Source organism: Chelonoidis abingdonii, chromosome 2 (assembly GCF_003597395.2).
Source record: "Chelonoidis abingdonii isolate Lonesome George chromosome 2, CheloAbing_2.0, whole genome shotgun sequence".
In the NCBI taxonomy this organism is placed as follows: domain Eukaryota; kingdom Metazoa; phylum Chordata; order Testudines; family Testudinidae; genus Chelonoidis; species Chelonoidis abingdonii.
Window position 1 is genome coordinate 213,963,349 of NC_133770.1, and position 12,109 is coordinate 213,975,457.

Sequence of the window (12,109 nt, forward strand, 5' to 3'; positions counted from 1 at the left end):
AGTAGCCGGCAAGAAGGAACTGAGGAGCGGTCGGGCCGGCAGGGGTATATATCAGGCGCCACAGCGGTGCCACTCCAGGGGGCGACCTGCCGGCCCACTGAGTGTTGCTAGGGTAAAAGTTTCTCCGATGAATGTGCACGCAGCGCGCGCATACCTAACTGGAATGGATATGAGCAACACATCTCGAAGAACAACAGTTATAAAGGTGAGTAACCGACTTTCCTGTTGAGTTAGGATCCACATAGGAACCACGTAGGAGCAGCTTCAAACAAACTTGTAAGCATGCAAGGCTCTCTATATGAAATTCATGATTGCTTTACAATAAGTCTGCCTTTGTATTGGTGGATGCGGACACCTTTCAGCTCAGTTTTCACTTAACTTCACATAAGGATGACAAACGGGGTATTACTTTAAGGGACTTGGCCAGCTTCTCTTTTTATGCTAGTCTTTTCTATGCATCCTTGACTATCTAAAGTAGAGTGCCTACAGGGGTTCTCAAACTTCATTGCATTGCAAACCCCTTTAGACAAGAAAAATGACTACACGACCCTAGGATGGGAGACCAAAGCCTGAGTCAGCCTGAGCCCCAGGTGTGTGGGGGCAAACATTTTGGCCTCAGGGCCACATCTAGGTATCAAAATTATAAGCCATGAATGTTTACGAAATTAACAATTCAGAGATATTCAAATAAATTCTATTTAATAAAGATACATTTTAGTGGAAATAAACATAAAACCTTACTTATTATTATAACTATACCATCATAACATATTACAATAATTAAACCAAGCTTACCCCTTTCCACGCCCTCACTGATTAATGTGAACAATGCAGCTTGTCACCCTTCTCTACAATGACATCAAAGTCTAGTGTCATTCTCATTATGGAAATTGCATGCATCATGAAAAAACTGGGCCTTTTCTCTAGCCTGGATTTGTTGGGCATCAATGCCCCTGACAATTTTGAGCCATGGGACTCTATCCCAGAACCAGGACAGGCAGAAGCAGGGTGTATTCACCTGTCGCTTTACGTTCCATCTTCCCTCCCAAAATGGTGTATTTGAAATGTTTTGACTGCTGTACTTTGAGTTCTGTTTGCATTATTGCATTCATGAAAAGTTTGTATATTGTAAGAGATGTTACCAAGGTGGGGGAGGGGAGCTTTATGGGGTATAGCATGGAGGGGCTCTATAACGGATGTTATTGAGGTGGGGGATGCAAGCTCTACAGGGGTGGTACTGGGGACTTCTAGGGGTCCCTGCTTGCAGTGACACCAAGGCTATACCAGGTACCACCACGGGCAGAGGTATCCTAGCTGGGACGGGTGTGGGCTTATGAGAGGAGGCTGGCGTTTTGGGAATTGGGCACACTGCTGAGTAAGGGGTGGGATTCCGATCCTGTAAACAGCCTGGTGAAGTCTGGGGTGTTGGTCATGCCTGTGCAGTGTGGCTCAGCATGTGAGGGTTGGGGGCTGGGGACTGCCAGGCGGAGCGGGGCAAGCCCACGACCCTGCTCCCTAGCTGAAGTTCGAGGGCCAGATTAAACAGTCTGACAGGCCAGATGTAGGCTGTAGTTTGCCCACCCCTGCTGTAGAGGGATTCCTGTTTTACAGGCTCATCAAATGACTTCCAGATTCTTAATTAAAGTACCAGGCCTTTCTTATCTTAATCACTCTACCTCTGTTTGAAAACTAAATACTGACTCCCTGTCCCAGGGGCACAAGCTGGGAGCGGCATCTCTCCTCTGCAGAACTCACATTCCACACTCAGGCTGTGTTGCAGTTAAGAGCTTCACCTGAGGCTAGGATGTGCATCACAAGCAGATCTACAACCCCATCCCCACAAAAGGCATCCCGATAAGTGGCCTAACCTATCCCCATCATTACCATGCTGCTACACCAGTTCCACTCCTTCAGCCTTGCTGTGTGCCCCCAGGACAATTAATGAGTGGGTGAAGATAAGAATATTTCCATAAGCTTAAGGAAGTTCTTTCATAGCTAGTCTTCCTGTCACAACTACTGTACCATTAGCAGCTTGGCAGGCTGAGCTTCAGCATGGGAGGGTTCTTGCATATTCACAACACTTCTGCATGCTTTGTATTTGATGGCTTTGCCTCTAATTCCTAGGCATTGTCTTCCATTGCACTTCCTCAAACTGTTCCATCTCATATGAATATTTATGACAAAAGTCTGTTATTAGTAACCTTCATGGGGCTTCTGCCTCTCCATTCTCACCTCTTCCAAAAAACATACTATCACATGGGCAGCCAGGGATTTCTCCAAGGAAGAGATGATCTTAAACACCTACTCACCAAACTATTGCATCCTTTCACATGGATTGCAGCAATAATTTCTACATTTTACTATATTCCTATAATGAATCCTCCTCCACAACCAGCTTTACTAGCTAAAAAGCTGTACCTCCCTGTAATTATTGATCAAGATAGTTATGAATATTAGACAAAAATATATTAAAAGAAAATCAGAGGTTGCAATGTTAAACTCTCAAGTTAGAAAACGCCCTAATTAAGGTTGCCTGTGCAACCTTAATTGTTCTCGTTGTGCATATGCAGTATGATATCGTCTTTAATTACATGATCACATCCTTTTCCCCTACAGAACCCGTCTCAAATGGACTGTGTGTCAAATCATATGTTATAAAACCAGGAGGTAATAATATGAAATTTAAAGGTTTCATTTCAATAATACAACATTTTTTTTTTTTAAAGGCAGGAAGTTAAATCTAATTTAAAAAAAGATCTATACCTCACTGAGAAAAGCAGCAGCTTTTAAAAATAAAAAAATAAGCCAGCCAATATTTTATTCTGCAACTTTTTGAACTAATAACCTCTTTCTAAAAGGGTTGGACCAGATCACTCATATAGTTCATGAACCACTCTTAAAAATTACAGAAGCAACAGACAACTGCTAGAGAGTGTATGGGACTTTGCAGATGGAACAATATGAAAATGTTTTATAGCTGCTACATGAAAAAATAAAAGGCGACTTCCACAGTCTTCAGCCAGGGAATATCGGGATAGAGTGCCAATGGACCCAAAGGTTCAGCAGCCTATGCAGGCAGTGAGGCTGTGGATGCCATAGCCCTGGTGAAGTCTTGGACCAATGGAGAGCTTGGGATGAAAAGGCAGAGATCTTCCACTGTCATGGAACCAGTTTGTGCTGGCATCACCTTCATCAGTTCTGGAGTCAATGGTATGTGCTCTCCCAAACTCCTACGTAGTAGTCAGGAGCAGTTAGAAAGGCTTGCTCCACCCTGCACACTGGCAACAACTGAACTCTTTCTGGAGGAGGAAGAACAGTCTCCAAGAGACCTGGAGTGGTCTTGATTGGCCTTATGAGACTTTTCCTTCAGTGCACTTGATGGACAGCAGCTTCTTTACCTCTCAGGAGAGGTGCCTGTGCCAGAGCGTGAGCTGATACCACTCACTGAGAACAACGGCAACCTCCAATCCTATGTCGGCCTTGGTGCTGACACAGGCCCCATGACCTGCTTGAGAAATTGCTGTTCTAGGCAAAGGTCTCAAGCCACTTGAACCCATTCTGTGAACAATTTACAGATATAACACCACTCCTTGATGTGAGGTGTGTCTAAGCAGAGCAAGTGTAATCCACACACCTCCTGGGTGTGGAGTTCTGTCCCATCTAGTGGCACTGAGACCACCTAAAGAGAGATAAAACGAGTCTACTCTACAGCCTTAGCTAATAGCCAGTTGACTTTTAGCTCATGAGGTAGAGGCTGATGCATTAAACTCCAGAGCCCCCAGCTTCGATCCTGCCTGCCAACAACCGGGGTCTGTCAGCATTATACAAGCACATTTTGCGTGTGTTATTGTTGGGGATCACTCCCTCCCCCTACACGATGGACTGTGTTTGAACTCTGGTGATGGCATTACAGGAAAACACTTAACTCAGCTAACTAAAATGAATACTAAGGGTACTAACAATATACAACTAGAACACTGAAGTCAAAGAATGAGGAACTGTGAGGTTGAGAACCTCACATAGCTCAGAGTCCAGCCATAGGGGGAAAGAAGGAACTGCAGGGAGGTTGAGGTGGCACTGCCTCATATAGCCAAGAGATTAGCTATGACCACAAGGTGCAAGCGTTGCCTCCTACAGGTACTGCTAGGCAAAATTCTCCAGCTACAGAGTTAGGGTAAGGGTGGGTACACAAAAATTCTGCCCCCTTTGTGGGCACAAAGTAACATTTCTCAGCCCTTTTAGAAACAGAGGCACCCATTGCTGGTGTATGCTCCAACATGCTTGGGGGTTCCATAATGGCCTCATTCACTAGAAGAGCTACCTGACTGGGTCCAGTCAGCAGCAGGACATCCAAGAGCTTGTACTGTTCTGCTGCTATCCTGTGCAATAGTTCTTGATATTGCCTCTGGTAGTCACGTAGGGTTGAAAAAGATAAGGAAATTGCCTCTTTGGATGAGAAAGATACTTCTGTCCATACCACTGGATTGGCTCACTGTCTTCCTCCTCCATGTACTCCTGTAGAGCTGCCAGTCGCTGTTGTCTTGGAGGAGGAGGAAGAGGATATGACTCTCATAGAGTGCACAATTCCAGGGTGTCATAAGGATCCCATGGACCCCAATAGGGTCTATATGAATAGTTGAAGGCTGGTTGGTGGGAGCCCCAAAGCACTTTTGACCAGAAATCTCTTTGAGGATAACCCTACCTGGGCAGAGGAGAGGCAGTCGCACTTCTCCTTATGCCCTCCGTCCTGAGCATAAGGAGCTACAGGGTGCAGGTATGGACCAACTAACGGACACTACCTGCCGGATTTTATGGTCTCAGCTGCATGGTGAACAAGGGTACATGTGTATGGAATACACATAAGGACCACCACTTGAAGAAATAATGTAGGTTGCATTTATAAACTAGGAGACTGTTTCCTAGAAAGCAATGACTCTGAAAAGGATTTAGGGTAGATTTCAGTGCAATTCTGTAGCTAAAAGGGCGAATGCAATGCTTGGATGGATAAACAAGGGAACGTCATGTAGGAGTAGGGATGTTTTACTACTTCTGTTTATGGTATTAATAAGATCATTACTGGAATACTGCATCCAGTTCTGATATCTACACTTCAGAAAGGATCTTGAAAAACTGGAAGGGATTCAGAAAACATAAGAATGACTTGAGATTGGGAACACATGCTTTACAGTGAGAAACTAAGGAAGCTCAATTTATTTGTAAAAGCAGCAAAGAATCCTGTGGCACCTTATAGACTAACAGACGTTTTGGAGCATGAGCTTTCGTGGGTGAATACGTGCATATGACGAAGTGGTATTCACCCACGAAAGCTCATGCTCCAAAACGTCTATTAGTCTATAAGGTGCCACAGGATTCTCTGCTGCTTTTACAGATTCAGACTAACATGGCTACCCCTCTGATACTTGACTCAATTTATTTGGTTTACCACAGAGAGGTTTATGAGGTATCTTGATCATGGTGTAACAAGTACTTACAAGGGTAAAAGATTTCTGATAGACAGCTTTTTAATCTAGCAGAAAAAGACAGAATCAAATGGTTGGAGGCTGAAGCTAGACAAATTCAGACTACAAACATGGTACAAATTTTTAACAGGGAGAGTAACTAACCATTGGAACAACTTACCCAGGGACATGGTAGATTCTCCATCACTTGGAGTCTTTAAGTCAAGACTGGATATATTTCTAAAAGATATGCTAAACATCAACAAAAGTTGTGGGCCTGATGTAGAAATTACTGGGTGACATTCTTTAGCCTAAATTACACAGGAGTTCACACTAGTTTATATTGTTTTCTTCTTGCCTCTAATAAAATAATCAGTATAGTGATTACCATTGCCATCTGGTACCCCATTTCACACATATGCTAAAAAGAAGCTAATGATGTGTCCAAACCACAAGAATTGTCCAATTTTCTCTTTGGAATCTGGCTGCTCTTCCCCTCTCATGGGATATGCTTCTCTTAAGGGACTCAAACTATATAATTATAAATGGTCCTGAATAAATCAAATATTTTACAGCTATACTGTTTCAGTTCAGTCTGTTTATTATCTACATGTGTAATTACATGAAAATTCAAACCTTTTTTATTAAACAGCTATTTAACTTCATAAGAAAACAATGCACAGTGCAATTTTTCCTAGTTGTAATAAATTATACATACTCTATAAACACACAAAGAAGCAGTGCGAGAGCCCAAATGGACTGGTGTGCTTCAATGTATGTATTTTAGGGGCTAAAATGAAATTTATATGGAAGCATGTAATATGTATGCATGTCTGCTTCTTACCTTTAGTTCCTATTTTTCTGATAGTCATTAAATGTGAGGTGGCTGGTACTCTAACCAGATCGAAGTACTTTTTATTATTACACTTGTAGTTAATTTTACATTGCTGCAGTTAATATAGGTGATTTTTAAAAAGAAAAATAAGCAGTGGAACAAACTGATGCCTGCAATAACTCCATAAATCAATGCGGATCATTAAGTTCTGTACTTTTTTTTTTTTTTTTTTTAAATTAGAATGTCACTCACAAAATGTCCACCACTGACCAGCATTCTCCAAGATCATTGAAAAGGGTGCTGTTCCTGAAGTTGCTCATTTTGTTCCCAACTTATGCTAGTTCAGCTAAGAAAGAGAGCAAATGTTACTCTCCTGGATAGCGTTGCACAGTATGCTTCAGCCTACGAAGCTATCTAACTTCCTTGTTGCTGAGAATAAATAAATGTCTTCAGTGTTACAGTCTGAAGACTGACATGAGTAATGAAGAAACCTGGGTTCTCAATATCAAGTTTGACTTCAGGAATGGATTTGTTGAGGCTTGTGTAACCTACAGGACCTCATTCTTGATCCTTTCACTCCCTTCAGTATCCTTTCTTTAGGTGATCTCAGTTGCTCACATGGCTTCATCTAAATCTTCATCATACATTTACACTGACTCACAAATCTACCTTTTCACTCTTGACCTGTATCCTTCAGCCTGTCTCCAATTATTTAAACTCAGTTTGGCCAAAACTGAACTCAGCCCCCTGCCTCCTGCCCAGTACTCCTCATTTTGTCATATATTGACCACATGACCACCACCCATGTGACTCAACTGAAGAACTTGGAGGTCATCTTTAACTCCTCCCCTTCCTTCGCCTCACACATCCAAGGCATGCCCAAATCTTAATTCGTTCTCCAAAGCATTTTTAAGTTCTAGAGTTTTCAGTGTAAAATTTTTAAGAGCAGCTAAGTGATATAGTGAAAGTCAGTAAGGCTTACGAATTTTCAAAATGTTAACTTCTGTCTTCATATGTACAATTTTTCTCCAGGCATTCACCATATCCTATTTTGATTACTGTAACCTGTTCCTCTCGGGCCTCTGATACTCATTGTCCCCCACCAGTCCATAGGAAATTCAGCTGCTATGGTCTTCTTCCTCGTCTTTATGTCTTCCCTCATTCAATTACCTCTACTGGCTACTTTCCAGCTGTTCCAAATTCAAGCTCCTGGTTCTCACTTTCAAGCTCCTTCATATCTCTGGCTTGTCCTATTTGCTCAGTGGTTTGAGCATTGGTCTGCTAAACCCGGGGTTGTGAGTTCAATCCTTGACGGGGGCATTTAGGGATCTAGGGCAAAATCAGAACTTGGTCCTGCTAGTGATCACCTTTCAAGGTCCCTTCCAGTTCTATGAGATAGGTATAACTCCATGTATCCTCACTCCTCAGCTGAAGCTACTAGACTCCATGCCCTGTTTGTATGCTTCTCTTACAACTGTCTTTGTGCTTTCTTCCATGTCATTTCTCATGCACTGGATCTCAACTCAGAATTTGTAAGGACACTACCTTATACAGCCTCCCATCCCTCTATCATCATGATGCTGAAAAGAAACTGGCTAACTAACAATGGCTACTTAGACAGATAACTCGGAACAGCGGACAATCTGAAAAAACTCTTTCATTGTATATTTCATTTCTCTTCATCACCCACTGTCTATTGCTTGTCATGTACTGTTTGCTTTCTGGAGCAGGAACTCTACTCCTATTTGCACAGAAAGCAAACAGTAGATTATAGAGACTGCAGTAAAGCAAATAATAATAATAGTTTATATCACTAAAATATCACAACAAAAAAATGCCTGGCGATCACAACCAGCAAAGTAATTTCCAGCTTTATGTATAGAAGATTCTTAAAGGCAGCCATGAAGTCTCTCACTTTGTCAAGCCATACTATGGAAATACAGCCTTCTATTAATGTAAGTTTAGGTCTAGTGGCTAAAGACAAACCTTGCCTCCTCTGTTGATATCATCTGAGGTACACAAATGCTTAATTTCCACTCCTTGGACAGAACCTTAGACTTTGTTTGAAGTCAACTGCCTAAGGACTCTGCTTTGGTTGAATCTCAATGTACCGTTGCTCTATCCATATAATTTTTGCCTTAGAATTATGACTTCCTTCAACTATTTGAACAGGGCAATCTAGAATTACCTCTTATCTAAGACATATTAAGACACTTTCAAAATTAAAGTCATATTTAATTACATTTACTGCAGCCTTAAATCACCACAATATATTGTATTTGCAGTGCTCTTTGTATTGCAGCAATTTTATTGCATAAATAAACAAGGGTATATTTTAAAGCTTTTCCACATTCAAGAAACTAAAAACTCTGGAAGCTTTTATAGAAATAAAAATTAACTTTACAAAAAATTAGAGGTTATTTACATTTTTCAATACACAATTACTTTCCACCAAATCTGATTGGTCTATGCCTTTCCCTTTCATAGGGTCCCACTCAATTCTGCTATGGAGGTTTGCACTGGCTGCTGCTTCTTCATAGGAGAGGCGATATTCTTCTGAACTAAAGAGAAAGTATGGTATTAGTGTCTATAAACCAATTATACAGTAGATGTAAAGGGGTAGATCCTCAGCTAATGTAAATTGTTCATCAATTTCAATGGAGCTATGGTAATTTACATTAGCTGGAGATATGTCTCAAAATTTGTGGAGAAAAAATCACCCCAGACTGTTTTGATGTATTGACTGGGACTTTATGACTGAACAACATGATGAGATGATCATAAGAGTAAAATATAATTACTAATATTGTAAATGGATTACTTTTATACTTATCACTGGTCTTGTAGTTATTTTGATAAGAATGGGGGTGGTAGCAGGGTGACATATTGTTTAGATCTCTCCCTTAGCAAGCTACTTCAATTTTGCATTTAGGCGATAATTAAGATGAGGAAAAGAATAACCAACAAATGAAAACAGTAAAAAAAGCAACATGGCACAGTAATACAGTAAGATCATACTGTTACAGAATACAGCTATCAAAAATTTAAATGGTCTAAAAAACGTAACCATAATCTAGTATAAAATGAATATAACTAATTCTAAGGAATATAATGGCAAATGGAAATGAACAAAAAGTAACTCTCTCTACCATCTTAAAACTGTACACTTACATCATTCTTGGAATGTTTTTGGCTTACAAAATATTCACTACCCAATCAAAAAGAGATACATTCACTGGTAGAAAATTGAAAAGCAGGAAGCTTGATTCTTCTTTAAGAAAAGAAAGCACTGATCTGGATTTATGGGACAGATCTAGGTCCTCTCACAGGTTAACACTAATTCCATAGGAGAGGGAGGTAAGTAAATCCCTCAGAGTCTGGAACTTGTTGATCTCAAAACTCCATGCAAAACATAAAAGGGGGCTCTTCTAACAGAACTGCAGAATTCTCTGGCAGTTGTGCTAGACATCTTTCACGAGCAGTAAACTCAGTTGAAAAATTCAGCTTTTGCTTCAGTGGGATCAAAGAGGAGAAACTGGTTTGTGAGAAAGCAAAACACACATTTAATCAATAAGGAGCAACTCTTGCCATTTTCTTCATGGGTGCAGAGGCTCCCTTGGCAGTGGAAGTGGCATGGCTTCACTGCAAAAAGGGAGTAGTGGGAGGAATATGGGGACCACTCCACAGTTATGCATATGTTTATCAATGTGGAGCTCTATGGGGGACCCTTGCATTGTAGTGCACAGGAACATGTGGAAGCAGGGTATCGACAAGACTGAACTCAGGATAGACATACCTATATAATTTTTTTTACTGTTTATCTTCTCATTCTTTTGGGAGGAGTGGGACTGTCAGATATATCAAGTGCTTCTAGCGGAAGTAATGATTCAGTGCCTTTACCTGATGGGGTCATGCCTTTGAGAAGTACAAATAAAAATACATCAAAAACAGAAAGTTTTTTCATCCTGTTTATACAATAGTTCATAAAACTGGTGCAAATCATAAAAAATAAAGTTCAGAATGGTAAGTTTTGCCATTTAACACAAATAAGGTTGCTTCCTTAATGTTAAAATCTGGTTAAAGTAAAGGAAAAGAGACCAAAAATAATCACTTATAAACTTTACTTGTAGGTCTCAGAGAATAAATGCTTAGCTTCCATATTATTCATATACATTATAAGAATGTTTGACATCAACTCAACACTTCTTACATTTGGAAAGTTTGTCTTTAGAGAATTATGGTCTTGAAAAACAAACAAACGAACAAACAAACAAACGTCAAAAAATGTTTTGCCCTTGCGTGATGGGGTGCACTTGCCCCGCACTGGTACTGCAAGGGTTAACTCCACCCTTTGGTCTGAGGAGGCCATGCCCCCTAAGTCCTGCTGGCCATGATCTGGCTGGAGACCAGATATAAAAGGGAGCAGCTCAGCTCACTGAGGGCTGACCACCGAGGAGGGAGGAAGCATGCTGTGGGCTCCAGCCTGGGAACTGGTGAGGTCCCAGGCAGTAGAAGCCAGAGACACTGAGACCCAGGCAAATACCAAAGCTCCTGCGGACACCCAAGGAGCGACAGAGCTGCTCAGAACCACATAGGCCAAGGAGCCCAAAGACCTTGGAGATGTCAGCACCACTGCACGAGGGACAGAGTAGTTCAGGAGGAATTAATCATTAAGCCAGGTGGTGCCAGCGTCTTTTGGACAGACCCCCCACTAACCCAGTGGTGAGCACACGTGCCACTGCCAAAGCCCTGAGCTGGGAACCAGTGGAGCAGGGAGGGCCCGGCTCCCCTACCTGGCTGCCACCCACTCTTAGGTGGTGACCCACTCCCCTGACCGGCCACTAGGCCACACAGCCCTGCTCAAGAGGGCAGCCATACTGATTCTGTCCACTAGGCCATGCAGTCATATTGACTCCGGCCCTGCTGAAGAGGGCAGCCCTACTGACTCTGGCCATTGGGACCCACAGCCCAGAAGGAAAGGGTAGTTATATTGACTTTCGCTACTGGGCCATGCTATCCCAAGACAAAGCAGAATTGCACAGACTCAGCTATGAGGAAATAGTAACCCTCACTCTGCCCCAAAAAGGGGATGAGGCACACTTTCCCTGTGACACCTTGCTAAGGAAACACCCTCAGTCCAACTATTTGCTGTGCAGTCATTTCAACAAGCAGCTTTTCCTAACATTGGCAAACAAAAATAATAATAAAGTTATGTAATTCTGATTACTGAGATCATCATCTCTTGTTCGCAAGCCATTTTAGATCATAAAAATAAGATTTTCTTTCAAGGTATCAGTTAAAGACACCTTGAAAGAAAATGTACTTCTGGATCATGATGCATAACACTGCACTGTAAGTAGTTTTTATATTATTCTCCTCGAAAAAAAATTAGAAACCATTATCAAGAACCTAAATCTCAATTTAAAGTAAAAACTCACTTTGTGAAATGACTTCATAATCTTGCCTTTGTGGTTTGGTTCCTCTAGTTTTCTGAAAATTAATACATGTGGAAGTATGCTAGTCCATTGCCTGTTCTCCCCCGTCAGAGACACAAATGAGTGTTAACAAAAAGTTAACATAACATACCCAGTTTCTCCTCTATTAGCTTGAGACTTTTCTCTTGTTCAGCAAGCTCCTGTTTTCTCTTTTGCATCTCTGGAGTATTAAGGGACTGTAATTGTAAATGAAGATCCTGATTAACACTATGCAGTTTGACCACAGCTGTACGGTATTGCTGAAGAAGATCTAATAGAAGAAAAAGAACAAAAGGGTAATAAAACATAAAACATGGAAAACTGTTAAATAATTAAACTCC

General features: G+C 41.4%; 1 protein-coding gene across 2 annotated transcripts in view; it reads right to left on the reverse strand.

Moving 5' to 3' along the window:
• Nucleotides 1–6,040: 6,040 nt before the first annotated feature.
• SMCHD1 (structural maintenance of chromosomes flexible hinge domain containing 1) overlaps nucleotides 6,041–12,109 on the reverse strand; it is a 187,044-nt gene continuing 180,975 nt past the window's right edge. Inside the window, exons 46-48 of one of the 2 annotated variants that reach the window (XM_032772509.2) lie at nucleotides 11,881–12,039; nucleotides 10,091–10,209; nucleotides 6,041–8,855 (exon numbers count right to left, since the gene is read on the reverse strand). In XM_032772509.2, the coding sequence (XP_032628400.1) occupies nucleotides 10,112–10,209; nucleotides 11,881–12,039 (257 nt within the window). In that variant the 3' untranslated portion in view covers nucleotides 6,041–8,855; nucleotides 10,091–10,111. Of the gene's footprint in view, nucleotides 8,856–10,086; nucleotides 10,210–11,880; nucleotides 12,040–12,109 lie in introns of both variants that reach the window. The other variant, XM_075062953.1, reaches the window with a different exon arrangement.